Source organism: Rhinatrema bivittatum, chromosome 10 (assembly GCF_901001135.1).
Source record: "Rhinatrema bivittatum chromosome 10, aRhiBiv1.1, whole genome shotgun sequence".
Taxonomy (NCBI): Eukaryota; Metazoa; Chordata; class Amphibia; order Gymnophiona; family Rhinatrematidae; genus Rhinatrema; species Rhinatrema bivittatum.
This window is the reverse complement of record NC_042624.1, coordinates 58,151,968-58,169,137: the sequence shown is the minus strand read 5'-3', so window position 1 is coordinate 58,169,137 and position 17,170 is coordinate 58,151,968. Positions and strand designations below refer to the sequence as shown.

General features: G+C 40.7%; 1 protein-coding gene across 3 annotated transcripts in view; it reads right to left on the bottom strand.

The window, feature by feature from the left end:
* Positions 1 to 17,170, bottom strand: part of DENND1B (DENN domain containing 1B) — a 505,088-nt gene that overhangs the window by 185,138 nt on the left and 302,780 nt on the right. For all 3 annotated transcript variants that reach the window (XM_029617745.1, XM_029617746.1, XM_029617747.1), the window contains one exon: positions 10,895 to 10,995. In XM_029617745.1, coding sequence (XP_029473605.1) covers positions 10,895 to 10,995 — 101 coding nt within the window. The remainder of the gene's footprint in view (positions 1 to 10,894; positions 10,996 to 17,170) is intronic.

The window sequence follows — 17,170 nt, the reverse complement described above, 5'->3', positions numbered from 1 at the left end:
TTGCGAGGGTTTTGTACTGTATGCGCTGTTGGATAGGTAACCAGTATAGTTGTTTGAGGATTGGGGTTATGTGTTTGTTTCTGCGAGTGTTGGTGATGATGCGTGCAACTGCGTTCTGCAGCAATTGGAGGGGGGAGATGGTGTTTTTTTGGAAGGCCAAGGAGTAGCGAGTTGCAGTAGTCTATTTTTGTTAATATTGTGGACTGAAGTATTGTTCGGAAATCGTTGAAGTGTAGGAGTGGTTTCAGATTTTTAGGGTTTGCAGCTTGAAGTAGCATTCCTTGAGGGAGTTGTTAATGAATTTTTTGTGGTTGAGTTGATCGTCTATGACGACTCCTAGATTCCTTGCGTGTTGATATGTAAGAATTGAATTTAGAGGAGGTTGAGATGTAAGAATTGAGTTTAGGGGAGTGTTGTGTTGATTAGAGATGAGATGGTTGTGTGGAGGAGTTATTATTAAGGTTTCTGTTTTAACGGTGTTGAGTGGTAGGTTGAGACTAGAATGGAAGTTGCTGATGGCTGCAAGTGAGGCTTCCCATGTTTTGATGGCTTTAGGTAATGAGTCTGTGATTGGGATGACGATTTGTACATCAACTGCATATATGTAGTATATATATATGTAGTATATATAATAAAGCTATACATGTACAGGCAGGGCTGGTGGAAGCACTGGGTGAACTAGGCAGCTGTCTAGAGTGTCACAGGTTTGGGGGTGGCTGCCTAGAGCTTTCACTAGCTTGTACAAATGTAGACTGCTCCTGATAGCATAACCACAACAACTGGATCTTCCCCTTCCCGTCCGCAGAAGCCTGAAGAGGAAGTGTGTCGTGAGCCCATGCAGGTGGGAAGGAGGAAGCTCAATCATGATGCAGGAATTAGCAGATGGCTTGGGCCCTGTGGGGCAGGAAGAAAATAGCAGGCTGCAGCAGAGCAACGTCGGCTGGCCCACATGGCTTGAAGGAGCAAGAGCAGTGTCTGTACTTGGTATGCTCTCTCTGCCAAAAAGAAGAGCAGGACCTAACAGAAAAACAGCAGTGGCAGAGTCCGAGAATGAGAAAGAGAGAGTGGGAGTGGGACTTTCGAGTGGGCCCAGGACTGGAGGGCTAACCTGCTGTGAAAATTTGGAGGTGAGAGACCCTGGAACAGCTTGCGAACTCCAGTGGGAGGTGGCGCTCCAGTGATGTCATCAGGCGGCGCCTGCTGATAAATTGAACGGCAGACGGCGCACCGCCACCGTCGGTGCGCTCCGTAAGGGGTGCGCGGCTTGGTCTGGCTTAGGCCGGCGAAGGCTGGGAAGCTGGCCTAACCCTTTGGTTCCGCTATCTCTGGACTCTTTCTTAAGTACGTTGATAGATTTTATGTGAGTATTGAAAATTCCTCTATGGTTGTTTCTTGTAATTTGTTTTCTTTTTGATTAGAATGCCACATACTAAAAGAAAAGGCAAGGTCAAACAGGAAGCCTCGACCCCTGTAAGACCTTCCTTGGTACAAACCACCATGCCAGATTATTTTTCATCAGCAGAATTAAATACCCCGGAGGGTCCCGCTAAAGGAGGAGATGGAGAGCAAGCCTCTCCCCTTTTGGGAGAAGTCAGTCTAAGTCCTGGGGCTCCAATAACACCTACTCCACCTTGGATTATTGCAACCACAATTGATCTAGGCTCAGACCCGCGACGGACTGCGTCAGGGATCTTGAGTCCGATTGAGGGAGATCTTGGAGAGGGATTAGTAATAAAGAAAAAGGAAGGAGTTTTGACTCCTCCCTTACACGAGGTGAATTTAAGTGAAGGGGTTTCCCCTTCCAGAGGAACAGATTCTATCCCCCTTATGGGGAACCAAGGCAGCCAAGAACCCTCTCTAATTCAATTTTCAAACCCTATGCCTATTGCATTGCCTGGAAATCCACAAAGAGTAACTATGGATATGATTTGGCAAGCCATAGTAGCATTGCAAACTAATATTTCAAATTTGAATAGTAGCATTAAAAGATATGCAAACAGCTTTGTTTAATCTGAATCCGATAGTTACAGGTCATGAGGGGACCTTAGCAAAAGTTGAGGAAGAAATGAAACAAATTAAATCTGTGCAGTCAACTATTATTCAGGGAGAAATACATTTATCTAAGAAAGTAGAAAATACAGAGAATTCTATTAGATATACAAACTTAAGAATTATTAACTTTCCAAAATGTAAATTAATATCTCCTAAAGAACAATTAAGGAATTATTTCTTTGAAGTATTATTATTAACCTCGGAGAATATACCATCAATATCAAGCGCCTACTTTATAAGTTGGAAAAATGAGGAAACATCAAATCAGGGAGAGCTTGACACATCCCTGAATGTAACAGAACTTTTAGAGACTTCTTTAAGTTCCCAGGTAGAGAAAAGAGGTACTCTTATGGTGAAGTTTAACCTTTCATCTGAAAGGGATACAATTTTGAAATTGTTTTTGGTGAAAAGAACCTCTTTATACCTGGGTCAAAAGGTGTGGATATACCCAGACTTAGCTAAGGAAACCCAATTAAGAAGGAAAACATTTTTGTTGTTAGCAAATCAAGCAAGAACATTTAGTATTCAGAATGTTGTTAGATTCCCTTGCAAATGTATTATGAGCATAGAAGGTAAAAGATGTGTATATTTTGAACCGGAACACTTGGAGAGATTTTTGGAAGCCCGACGTAATCCAGGGGAAGAACCTGACTGCTAAATAAGTTGGTTATAGAATTAAATGTTCTGCTTACTCTCATCTTTTTGGTAAAAAAAATATATAGGAGACTTGCTCATGTATAGGATTCCCCATATGGTTTTGTAACGAAGGAAAGGAAACTATATTGTAAAAATTGTTATGTGGATGCAGTTCTAAAAAATCAGTTTCATGATTTGTTGATGATCAATGTAAAAGTGAAAATATGTAATATTGAAACTTGAAAATAAAAAATGAAAAAAAAACCCAGCAGTGGCAGCGGCCAAGCCATGGGGCCTGAGAGGCACAGGAGCAGGAGCAGGGCCCATGAGGCAGAGGTAACAGCTGGGCCCGCACAGCAGAAGAGAGCGGCCATGGCCAGTCCACAAAAGGGAGAGAAAAGAGGCATTCTTATGCCATGTGGACTCAAGGAGGAGGCTGCTTCTGCAGCTGCCTGAACATTCCAGGGAGAGTAAGAGTGAGTGAGTGTGAACATGTGTGTAAGATCATGTACAGAGTGCACGAGTGTTTGTGTGTGTGTGAGAAAGCATATATGTGCGTGAGAGCATGTGTGTGAGCATGTGAGAGAGAGAGCACATTTGTGAATATGTAGGAGAGAAAGAGAGCGTGAATATGTCTGAGCATGTGTAAGCTAGTGTGTGTATGAGAGAACATGTGTGTTTGTCAGTGAGAGAGACCATGTATGAGTAAGCAAATGTGTGTGTGAGAGAGAGGAAATAATTTGTTTCCATGCCCCCTCAATCCAGAATAATCTCAGGATGACTGAAAATCAAAAGCTCTCAGGTATGAAGAGAGGGATTTATTTTTTTATGCTTATTAATTTTAATAATTGGGAGTTATTTGATGTGCTTTTTTTTTTCTATATTTTCTTGATGTTAGGGAAATTTTTACAAATTTGTACATGGTTTTAATTATTGAATATTCTCTTCATCAGCTATTTTGAAATATTTATTCTTTTTATTAGTATGATTTTATTATTATAATTGATGTTTTATATCTCTTGTTATTGTTTGATGCTTTTTCAGGAATGTAGATGTTTGTCTTCCTTTGTCACACTGAATACAGCATCTGATTTCTTGCAGTTTCCAGTTTAGTTTTTGACTGTTACTTTATGGTCACTTTATTCTGTATTTGGTGAGGGTCTGCCTTTATTCTGCATGTGTGACCGAGGTAATGTATTCTGCTAGTGTGCAGTTTTGTGTAGAGATCTATAGCAGACTGACTTGTTCTGTTTTCCCAATAGGTGGTTGTATTGGTGTTTTAGGGCCTGGTATATTTGCAGTATTGCCTTTTCATAGGTAGGGTTGTTGCTGTTTGCATGCTGGCAGTTAATGCTGTTTTGGTATGGGAGGTTTACTATATTGTAATTGTAATTCGGTTTAGTCATGGCTTTCTAAGGGCCAAGCCCACACCCAACATGCGATACAACAGGCCTAATACTATATGGGTTCCAAGTGTCTTTTCTGCAGAGTTTTCTGATTAGCACCTCAGTAGTGCATATAAATATTAGATACACGTTGTTTTAAGTGATAGTTTTACCTCAAAATGTGCTTTTCATATAAAATCTGCTATTATAAATGCACAACTTTTTAATTGTATGTGGGGAGGCTGGAGTTTATGGTTCGCCTAGGGTGCCTTTTACCTTTAAAACGAGCCCTGCGCACAGGGTGTGTTCCAATTCAGTCACATTATTACTGCTTTACGGATTAAGGAGTGAATTTTCAAAGGAGCTAGGCATGTAAAAGTAGTATATACTATAAAATTTTTCAAAAGCCCATGTATGTGTGTAAAATCCTGTTTTATGCAAAAAAAAACCCCCCAAAAAAACCTTTTGAAAATTACCTCCAAAGTGTGTGGTACCATGTTACTTCACCTAAATGCAGGGAAATCAAATTCAACAAATAACAAAATTATAAGGAGACACTTTAAAATGATTCTTGACTTGATTATTTGTTTGGACCTGATGAACGTAATATAGATCACAAAGTCAATGTACTAATACAAAGATTTATCATTTTTAAAGTGCTAGTAAACATATGCAGCGTTGAGCAGATACACATAAGAGACTATAGAGTTTGTAATCTAATTTAGAAAAATATCAACTTTGTCCAATTAAAAGGCATCACATTTCTTTGCTTATTGATCTTTAATGACTGTTTTATAATGCCAGGTTGTATTTGAATTATTATATCTTTTTTCCATCTTTTCTTACTTTGTTTTTTGGCCTTTCAGTTTCCTTCTGCCCCTTAGGGTTTCCAGCTCAATCGGAACCAAACATAATACCTCATGTCTTGTCTCACAAATCTGCTAAATTTTTTTTAAGGGATAAATAGCATGTGGATAATGGTGAGCCGGTAGATATGGTGTATTTAGATTTTTAGACGGTGTTTGACAAAGTCCCTCTTAAGAGGCTTCTAAGAAAATTAAAAAGTCATGGGATAGGAGGTGATGTCCTTTTGTGAATTGCAGTCTGATTAAAAGACAGAAAACAGAGTAGGATTAAATGGTCTGTTTTCTCAGTGGAGATAGGTAAACGAGTGCTTCAGGAATCTTTACTTGTTCTGGTGCTTTTTAATATATTTATAAATAATCTGGAAAGGTGATCAAATCTGCAGATGACACAAAATCATTCAGAGTAGTTAAATAACAAATGGATAGTAATAAATTGCAGGAGGACCTTGTGAAATTGGAAGACTGGGCGCCAAATGGCAGATAAAACATAATATGGAAAAGTGCAAGGTGATGCATATAGGGAAAAATAACCATTACTGTAGTTACATGATGTTATGTTTCATATTAGGAATACCATGCAGGGAAAAATATCTAGGCATCATAGTGAACAATACATTGAAATCGTTGGCTTAGTATACTGCAACAGTCAAAAAAGCAAAGATAGGAATTATTAGGAAGAGAATGGTAAATAAAATGGAGAATGTCATAATGCTTCTGTATTGTTCCATGGTGAAACTGCACCTTGAGTACTATGTTCGATTCTGGCCACCACATCTCAAAAAAGATGCAAATGCACTGGAGACGGTACAGAGAAGGATGACTAAAATGATAAAAGGGACAGAATGGCTCCCCTCTGAGGAAAGGCTAAAGAGGTTAGGGATGTTCAGCTTGGAAAAGAGATGGTTGACAGAGGACATGATGGTGGTTTACAAAATCATGAGAGAACTAGATTGTGTAAATGGGAATCTGTTTTTCCTCTTTCAGATAACAGAAGGACTAGGGGCAAGCCAAGAAGTTAGCAATTAGCACATTTAAAACAAATCAGAGAAAATTCTTTATCACTCAACACAAAATTAAGCTCAGGAATTCATTGCCAGAGGATGTGGTTAAGGCAGTTAGCTTAGCTGGGTTTAAAAAAGTTTTTGACAAGTTCCTGGAAAAGAAGTCCATAATCTACTATTAATCAATAGCCACTACTTATTACTGGCATTAGTAGCATGGGATCCAATTAATGTTTAGGTACTTGCCAGATACTTGAATGCTGGATTGGCCACTACTGGAACAAGATCCTGGGCTTGATGGATTCTCAGTCCGATCCAGTATGGAAACTCATTTTCTTATGAGCTAACAACAGTTTGTAGGGATTACTGAAGAGCCATTGAGTGGGGTGTGTGAGTACATACACATACATACACTATAAAACCAAAATCCATGTTTCTCAAGAGTTTCAACTGACATTGTCTAAAATCAATTGTTAAAATATATTTTCCAGCAATGCGCTATAAAACATCAATCATTTGCAATGCAAATGTTTTGTAGATGGGGCTGGCTCCAAATACACATCGGACTAATTTATCTTTACATTGTATAAATGCTCCATTGGTAACACATGGGGGCGGATTTTAAAAGGGTTATGGACGTAACCCTTTTAAACCCCTCCTGCGCGCGCCGAGCCTATTTTGCATAGGCCCGGCGATGCGCGCAAGCCCCGGGATGCGCATATGTCCCAGGGCTTGAAAAAAGGGGCGGTCCGGGGGCAGGACCGAGGCCTCCAGCACAGCGGATGTGCTGGGGGGGATCGCGCACCGGCCAAGGCAGGCGTAAATTAAAAAAAAGGGTAGGGGGGTATTTAGGTAGGGCTGGGGGATGGATTAGATAGGGGAAGGGAGGGGAAGGTGGGGGGGGGGAGGGTGGAAGGAAAGTTCCCTCAGAGGCCACTCCGATTTCAGAGCGGCCTCGGAGGGAACGGGGAAAACCATCGGGGCTCCCTTAGGGCTCGGTGCGCGCAAAATGCACAAGTGTGCACCCCCTTGCGCGCGCCGACCCAGGATTTTATAACATGCGCGTGGCTGCGCGCGCATATTATAAAATCGGGCTTAGATTTGTGCGCGCCGGGTTGTGCGCACAAATCTAAGCCTGTGCGTATATACGACAATTTGGCCCATTGTGAATAATTTTTTCATACATTTTCTGATCTTAGATTTTGTGTTTTGGAACAACCTAGACCACATTGGGGAGGAGGTGATTTCAGCCTAACACTTCTGCATTTAGAGCAACATTGGATCTACAATTTGAATACTGTGACACCTTCTGGTCTTAATTCTGAGCAAGATTTTGCAGTTTTTCTTTGATTTGTTGATTCCTTGTTACATTTGGTTTTATTATCTTTTCAGATGAATTACTATCAGCTTTACTTTTGGACTAAAGTGATAGTTTCTTTGACAATTTTTGTTTCTACATTTGAACAGTCAGCATCTATATGACATTGACACATCTGTTACGTCTTTTTAACGTTTATAAATTTCCTGGTATACCAAGAAAGTAAATACAGATACTTATCTCAATCAAGACCTCTGGTTCCAGTTTTCTATTTTGAAGTTATGTGAGATGTCACAGTCTGCCTTCTACAAGGTGCCATGGGCTTGTTTGAGATAAGTATCTGTATTTACTTTCTTGGATATTAATATACTTACTGATTATTTGCATTCTTTATAGTTATCAGTCCTTGGATAATGTGTTTATGTTCAGCCCCCAAATAAGCATTTCCTCGCGAAACCACGGCCGTTGTTGGGCTTTTGGAAGTGGATTATAAAAAATTGAGATCCATTCATATTTGCTATAGACTGTTGTTTCTTTTAAATGCTTATAAACATTTTTTTTTTAAATGCACTTTTAAGAGGTGAATGATCGATAAGACTGAGTGGCCTGTATGCTAATCGGGCACACTGTCTGGCTTGCTGACACCCCTCTATCTTAATCTATCATAGATTGCACTATAAAACCCTTATCTTTATATGTTTTGGTTCTCATTGATTAGTGTTTTGTATTTCTTGCTCTGAAACTTTATTGGCTCTTTTTTTCTTTTTTGTTCCAAGTACACGATGACGTTGTGGGAACAGTAGGGCTGTAACTAGGGGTGGTGGGCAGAAGAGGCTGTACAGCAAAATCCTCTGGGGTGTAAAAATGGCTGAAATGCACGCGTGGGTTGGCAGCAGATGAAAACCCAGGAAGAGAATCGCTGTTCTCCTAACATCCAGGCTGAGGAAAGAAAAGGGAAGAGAGGGAAAAAGGACAGAAGATCAGGGCAGGAGATACAAATATGCTTGTCTATCCCATGCTCTAAAATGCCTAACAGCAGCTCTGGGAACTGGAAACTAGGTTCAGGTCTCCTGTCCTTTTGGAACACGATGAGGGGCTGATGTGCTCGGATTCCAGGTGGGAGGGAAGGCAGCTGTAGATATTGGCAAAAGGTCAGCACTGCGCTATTTAGGCTTAGAGAAGACATCCCGCCCTCCAGCCCTCGGCTACTGAGGGAACCTAAAGCTACCCATGAGTCATCTAAGGAAGGAGGTATATAAAGAGGGACAAAAAGGGAATGAAAAAAATATTTTGAATTGTACCTTGTAGAATGAATGCATACGAGCAAATATTAACATCTAGCACTAGGGCTACAACATTTTATACCTTGAAAAAAATACCCTCCGTGGCTTTCATTTTTATGCATTAACTAGCAGGAGGCTCACTGATGCGAGGGCATAGATAAATATTGCATCTTACTCCTCCCCCTGACTACCAGGATAGCACGTGGCATGGCTTTGGCTTGCCCTTTCAGCTTACTGTATGAAGTGCTTTTGTGACCTTCGTAACCACGTATTATCTAAACTTATTTGCTTAGTTTGTTTAAATAATAATTCACATAGTTAATCCCTTAGTGCCAGCAGTCTGTGCCTGGTATTATGAGCAGTATTGTGCAGTGGTGCTTAAAGGAACAGCCCATGTCAGATGGACTTTTTTTTTTAAACAAAGTCTGTCAAGCATGTGTACCTATTGCTGCTATAACAGTATGCACACTTTATACTGAAGGGAAAAAACAAATGGTTTTCAAATGCTTCTGCCAAAAAAAACAAACAAAGTTTGGTAAAATGGTGCTCCCTTCTGCATCCAGCAGCAGCTTGAATTCCACATATGAATTCCACACGGTTCTTAACTCTAGTCCTTGTGCCCCCTTCACCTTCACCCCACGAGTCCGGTATTCAGGACAACAAAATATGCATATTCACCTGGTCTGTAAACCAAATGTCTACATATGTCTCTTAGGAATATTAATTGTAGATATCATTAAAAAAAACAAAACTGTTGAGAAGCCCCGAGAAGGGTTTGAGAACTATAGATAATCAATCAGAAAGACATCATCTTACAGAGCTGCCAAGTTACCTAGTTCCAGGAGGGAGATTTTAGGCTAGTCTTGGATTTCTGACAGCCCTACCCTGATGCATTATGGGACCAGCAGCACCGATTTCAATTAGTAGAATCACGGACTACAAATCCCATACTGCATAGGATGTAATTTCTAAAGCCGGACTGGCCAAACTTTGCAGTTCCGTACCTAGTGCATATAATTAACTCTCCAATTAACTCCTCTCTCTATTTGGTGAATAACCAGGAGATAGAGAAAAAACAAAGCACACGTTTTCACATTTACTCTGGCTTATTTCATAAATGTAGCTTTTTTCTTTCAAATGACAGAGAGCTACTTGGTAGTTCTATACACATTTACTCAGAGTCTCACTTGGAAAAAAGTACCCAGCACAGTCAGATATACAGAGGAATCTATTCATTAACATTTTTGTTATAAGATAATGAGCCTTATTGTTTAAATACGTTTTTTCCGTAGGTGCATAATGGGAAAAAGTTGTTTTTTTAAAAATAAGATCCAGTATTGTTCAACGAGACCGTTTTATAAGGCCCCAGGGAAGACTTAGAGAAGTATGCTATTTGCTTAGCAGCTGTTAAACACGACATATTGTTTGACTGCGGTGTGAAATTTGAAGTAAAAGGGAAAAAAAATTTCTATTGAAATAGTTCAAGTTCAAAAGACCTGAAATATCTTGTTTAGAAATGTCAAATATTTCTAAAGGCATATTTACTATATAAAATGCAAATAACTCCAGAGCAGAGGCGAGTCATCTAGATCAGCCTAATAAAAACACAAGGGTTATTCAAAAGCCTGTAAAAAGGATGAATTTTTGATTGACCCTCCTAGGTCTGATCTTGGTTGGCACCATCCTTTAATTCATCTGTCATCTTCGCAAAAGCCCAGTTTCTGAAGCTCCATATATCTGGCTCCAGAAACATATCTGGACCAGTTGAGGTGCAGCCAAAATACTCATCTCATCTCAAAGCATCTACAAATGCCAACTGCTTTCCCTATCAGACCATTTTATAACACGAGTGCCAATGACTGCTTCCAATAGTGATGTCAAAAACCTGACAGGCCCCCACTAGCACTAAGTAGATCTGAAAAGGAGGGTTTGTTCAAGTGTAAGTAGCGTATCTACACATATAGAATATTCTGAAAGTCAGCTGTTTTATAGTTCAAAAGCCTAATCAAAAAACCAAGAGTACTCAATTCCTTCCTGGAAAATAAAACATAAGCCTAGACAAATTATTCCAATAAATTAACTGAAAAAAAAAAATGCAAATGTGCCTCTAGTTCCAAATATAACATGAGATTCGCCACAACCTATACTTTCAACTGTGTTTTTGCAGAGTAGATGGAGAAAATTGCAGCTTATATTAAGTGGCTCTATAATTTAATTTATTTGTTTGTGCAGTTAGTATTACAACCATTTTCATTAAGCAATACTATTCAGATTCCTTTTTAATTGTTTTCTCAGTCAACAAAAGAAAAAGTTATTACTGAGGCTTTCAGAAATATAATATTTGCAAACTCACCAGCAGTAGTCCAACAAGTGTGGAGGAAGTACTGGGATGTATATGTGTTGCCAATACATCGGATATAATAATGAAGCTGATCCATGAATACAAGCCGTTAACTGTAAGAAAACACATACACACACGTTTTTAAATCTTATTTCAAAATATAAAGAACAAAAATCAGTATTATAAATCCAAAAATGCCAGTTTTCTCTCAATGTAACACAAGGCAGCAGTGTTATTGCTTCATGATGCAAATTATTATTGGACCAAAATGTGTATTAATTACATTATGAATGCATCATTAGCGAACTTAAGAATGAAAGTGAACTCTGATGCTTAATAAAGGATGAAGTTGGCTTGAAGATGCATTACCAAGATTCGCATTCCATGTATTTTGGAGAAGCATAGCTGTATCCTGAAAATGATATTCCAGTTTTGTTGCTAATTTTTCTTGGGGAAGAAAAAAAACATGCTGCAGACTCATACTGATGAGGACAGCAGCTCATCAGAAACCGCACAAAATTACTGTTTACGCAGCACAGTGTGCTCACCCCTCAGATTACAATAATACGATTAAATATGGAAAAAAAAACAGGGTCTGAAAGCTCCTGAGGGATATCATTAGGGCAAATTGCCAAAGAATTAAACATGAGCCAGCTAGGAGAGTCTGGAAACTGCACCAGTACCAGGGGACATGAATGTTCAACATTTGGAGCTTCGGTAATGTGTGAACTGCAGGTTACGCTATCAGGAGACGCTGCTCACTGACACAGTGTGTCACTATTGACCAGCCGACTGCCCAAGCTTGACAGCTATACTACAGAAAGCCAAGCACGGCATAATATTGCATAAAAGCTGTTCATTCCGGGACTAATGTTTTTGTTTCCTATTTTCATGTCAGATTCACAGCTGCAATCACAGTACTGTTGCATCTTAAGTATTTACCACTATAATTATTGTTTCACTGATGAAAACAGATCATTAAATGATTTTTGATGGCTGAAACAAAGATCTCATTGCATTCTTTTATGTCTTCAGTGTTCCTGATTGGAATTCTTCTAAGATTAATTACTCCTCCAAACCCAGTTACTGCCTAGTTCTTGTGATAAAAGATAATTCACTATTTTTACAGCAGCCCACACTACTGACATTCCAATGTCAAATGAATATTCTTTCACATATTTTACAATGCTTAATGCTAGATCACTGGCATACATACAGAGATAAAACTACTGAGGTTTCTTTAAAAGCCTGAAAACTGCACAATACAGCGACAGCAGATGGAAAAACTATTTCATTCACCAACAGAAAGAGTATGCTAACCTCTCTAATCAAAGAAGTCAGCACATATCCTGTATATCCCATATGCTAATTTTCTACATAGTTTCACCAGGGAACTAGTCAGAAATGGATTCAGGAGAATCTTCAATAGCCACACACTATAACTAACAGCTTTTCTCCATTATTCTCTGGGTATTGTCCCAAGTCCCTCTCCTAACCTGTCCCCTCACTAGTCTCTCTCTCTCTCTCAATTTCTTGCTCTGTCACCAGCAGTCTTCTCTCCCTCTCTCAGTGCCCTTTCTCCCCCCACCAATTTCTCTTTTCCTAACCTTCATCACCACATTCTCTCTCTCTCTCAACCCCTACCCTATTTAAAGCCCCTTCCTTCTCCTTTTGCCATTCTCTTAGACTTTCAGTCTGACACTGCCGCTTCTCAGTCCTCCTCCCTCCTCTGCTCTTCGGCCTACGTGACTGCTAACAGTGATGCTACCGCTGTGTCTTTCCATCCTAATTTTCCATCTGTGCAGATGCTGACCCCGCCTCTTCAGTATTGGCCCGCATAATATGGATGCTGACGCCAATGTCATCTCCCCCTCCTCCCTTTGATGCAATGATACAGCCACCCTCTCCTCTCTCCTCATCCCACATGGCTGCTGACAGTCAGACTTCCATGCCTTTGCCTCTTTCTTTTCCAGCCACTTGACATACATACTGATCCCACTTCTTCAGCATTGGTCCACGTGGCACAGAGACTATGTTAACTCTTCCTCCTTAATGCTAAAAAATGCAGGGTAATACAATAAGGTTGCAAAAACTCAAGGGAGAGGTACAGTATTGGAGGTGAAATTCTTCTAAGCACAAAAGAACAACGGGATCTGGGGGGGGGGGGGAATGGGGGATTGTATCTGATTATCTTAAGAGGGCCAAACGTGGATAAAGCGACAGCAAAAACCAGAAAGATGCTTGGGTGCAGAGATAGAGGAATGGTCAGAAGAAAAAGGGAGGTGATATTGTCCCTGTATACGTCCCTAATGCGACCTCATTTGGAATACTGTGTAGAATTCTGGAGACCGCACCTTCAAAAGAATATATATACTGGTTGGAACTGGTCCAGAGGGTGGCTACTAAAATGACCAATGGTCTCTATTCTAAAGCATATGGGGATAGATTTACAGATCTAAACACGTATACCCTAGAGGAAAGGCAAGATAGGGTAGGTATGATAGAGGCATTCAAATATCTCAAAGGTTTCCATGCACAGCAGGCAAGCCTCTTTCACCGGAAAGGAGGCTCTAGAACAAGGAGTTATGGAATGAGGGCGAAAGGGGGCAGTCTCAGAGAGAGAGAATGAGTAGTGGATGCATGGAACAGCCTCCCAGAGGAGCTGGTGGAGATGAAAAATGATATCTAAATTCAAGAAAGCATGGGATAAATTCAGGGGATCTCTGAGAGAGTGATGGGAATTGTAAGGGCAGACTAGATGGGCTATATGGTCTTTTTCTGCCATCAAGTTTGTTTCCTTCAGCCCAAGGACAGCACTGCCTTCTCCCCCCTTTTGGCCCATATGGGCCAATGAAGCTGTTGCACCACACCAATAACCTTTGAAAAGGGAAGACTTAACTTTCCTAATTCTCCTACTCTAGGCACCTGTGTAAAATGTCAGTGTAACAAGAGACTAAAATGTTATACAAAAACACACTTTTAAAAACAAACTTTCAAAGCTTATCCCTGCAATCTTTATTCAAAGAAACAAACCAGACCACAAGCATGCAACCGGCAAAATAAAGGGAAAAAAGGAGCATACTCAGAAGCCCTGGGGAGGGAAGAGTTAAAGCACGTTGGGAGTTACAGGGTATAAAAACCATAAGCTTAGGACTGCCAGGTACATCGGTACTGATTGCTGTCATGAAAGAAGCAGTGTGCTGTAGGTGACTACATAAGTAAATACCATCGTTGCCAGAGTCCAAAGACAAGGAAATATCTATGTTGGGATATGTGCGGGTAGTTATTGTTTGAACTTCATATTGCTTTGCGCAAGCTGAAAAATGCATGTCCACTTTCTCAGTTATACAGCTTATTGAAAATGTATCCCAGAAAGTTTTAGGTCCAGGGTAAATTCGCAACTTTCCATCAAACAGAAGGCATATCTCGTTAGAGAAGCCTTTTCTATAGTTAGTATGTTAAATATATGAACTATTTTATTAATATGTTTTATAAATTCATAATGGCTTTTCTGTGTTATATTTTGGGGTACATTTTAAAACAAAGTGCGCACGCGTACTTTTGTTCGCTCACAAGGTGCGAACAAAAGTACGCCGGATTTTATAAGATATGCGCGTAGCTGCACGTATCTTATAAAATCCGGGGTCGGCGCGCAAGGGGGTGCACATTTGTGCAACTTGCGCACGCCGAACCCTGCGCGCGCTGCCCGTTCCCTCCGAGGCCGTTCCAAAATCGGAGCAGCCTCAGAGGGAACTTTCCTTCCGCCTCCCCCCACCTTCCCCTCCCTTCCCCTACCTAATCCCCCCCCCGGGTCCTATTTAAACCCCCCCCCCTACCTCTGTTGCACAAGTTACGCCTGCTCGAGGCAGGCGTAACTTTGCTCGCGCCGGGCCGGCTGCCGCGCACCATGTTCCGGTCCGGGGGCTGGTCCGGAGGCCGCGGCCACACCCCCGGGCCGAAACCACGCCCACGGCACCACCCCCCAGATGATGCGCCGACCACATCACGCCCCCCCGATGACGCACCGACCGCACCATGCCCCCGACACGCCCACATCAAGAAAGCCCCAGGACTTACGCGCGTCCCGGGGCTTTGCGCGCGCCAGAATCCTATGCAATATAGGCTTGGCACGCGCAGGGGCATTTTAAAAGGGTAACGTGTGTACCTTATGCGTGTAACCCTTTTAAAATCCGGCCCTCTGTGTTTTATTTATGTTGATTATGATTTTTTTATAAGCAGTCTACAAAGTATTTTAAATAAAGTCTTTAAATAAATATCAGAATTTTTAAAAATTTGAAGCAGAGTCCTTGCTTATTTATAGCTCTGATCTTAGCCATCCATTATCACTAGAAGTCAGAACACATTCATTTTTGCTCTTTTGTCATAATAAAAATAAAAATTGCAAATATAATGGAAAATCCCTGATTTGAGCTAATAACATAACCTTTTATTTCCTTTAGATATATGTAACAATGTTTTTTAAAATTGTGCAATTGTCTCCTGATATGTATTACTGCTGACAGGAAGGTAGGTAGAAAGCTTAAATCCAGAACCTCCAGGGTAGCATTCTCTGAAATGCCCCCTGTTCCACGCGCAGGTCACCAGAGGCAGGCAGAGCTCCGGAGTCTCAATGCGTGGATGAGACAATGGTGCAAGGAAGAGGGATTCAGTTTTGTTAGGAACTGGAGAACCTTTTGGGGAAGGGGGAGTCTCTTCCGAAGGGATGGGCTCCACCATTACCAGGGTGGAACCAGACTGCTGGCGCTAGCCTTTAAAAAGGAGATAGAGCAGCGTTTAAACTAGAACAAACAGACGCTCAGCAGCGCATGGTTCGGAGAGAGGTATCTTCAAAGGATACTAATGATGCATTAGAATTAGGGCATCCCGACAGTGAGGTTCCAATAATTAGAAAAGTAGTCCAAGTGCCTGTAACTAAAAACTCACCTGAGCTAAAAAATTCTAACTTATCCCTATCAATTAAAAAGCAGAATGAAAATACAAACAAAAAACAAACTTTGAAATGTTTGTATGCTAATGCCAGAAGTCTAAGAAGTAAGATGGGAGAATTAGAATGTATAGCAGTGAATGATGACATAGACTTAATTGGCATCTCAGAGACATGGTGGAAAGAGGATAACCAAAGGGACAGTGCTATACCGGGGTACAAATTATATCGCAATGACAGAGAGGAGCACCCGGGAGGAGGTGTGGCGCTTTATGTCCGGGATGGCATAGAGTCCAACAGGATAAACATCCTGCATGAGACTAAATACAAAATTGAATCTTTATGGGTAGAAATCCCTTGTGTGTCGGGGAAGACTATAGTGATAGGGGTATACTACCGTCCACCTGGTCAAGATGGTGAGATGGACAGTGAAATGGTAAGAGAAATTAGGGAAGCTAACCAAATTGGTAGTGCGGTAATAATGGGAGACTTCAATTACCACAATATTGACTGGGTAAATGTATCATCGGGACACGCTAGAGAGATAACGTTCCTGGATGGAATAAATGATAGCTTTATGGAGCAATTGGTTCAGGAACCGACGAGAGAGGGAGCAATTTTAGATCTAATTCTCGGTGGAGCACAGGACTTGATGAGAGAGGTAACGGTGGTGGGGCCACTTGGCAATAGTGATCATAATATGATCAAATTTGATTTAATGACTGGAAGAGGAACAGTGTGCAAATCCAAGGCTCTCGTGCTAAACTTTCAAAAAGGAAACTTTGATAAAATGAGAAAAATTGTAAGAAAAAAACTGAAAGGAGCAGCTACAAAAGTAAAAAATGTCCAAGAGGCGTAGTCATTGTTAAAAAATACCATTCTAGAAGCACAGTCTAGATGTATTCCACACATTAAGAAAGGTGGAAAGAAGGCAAAAAGATTACCGGCATGGTTAAAAGGGGAGGTGAAAGAAGGTATTTTAGCCAAAATATCTTCATTCAAAAATTGGAAGAAGGAACCAATAGAAGAAAATGGGATAAAGCATAAACGTTGGCAAGTTAAATGTAAGACATTGATAAGACAGGCTAAGAGAGAATTTGAAAAGAAGATGGCTGTAGAGGCAAAATCTCACAGTAAAAACTTTTTTAAATATATCCGAAGCAGAAAGTCTGTGAGGGAGTCAGTTGGATCGTTAGATGATCAAGGGGTTAAAGGGGCACTTAGAGAAGATAAGGCCATCGCGGAAAGATTAAATGATTTCTTTGCTTCAGTGTTTACTGAAGAGGATGTTGGGGAGGTACCCGTAATGGAGAAGGTTTTCATGGGTAATGATTCAGATGACT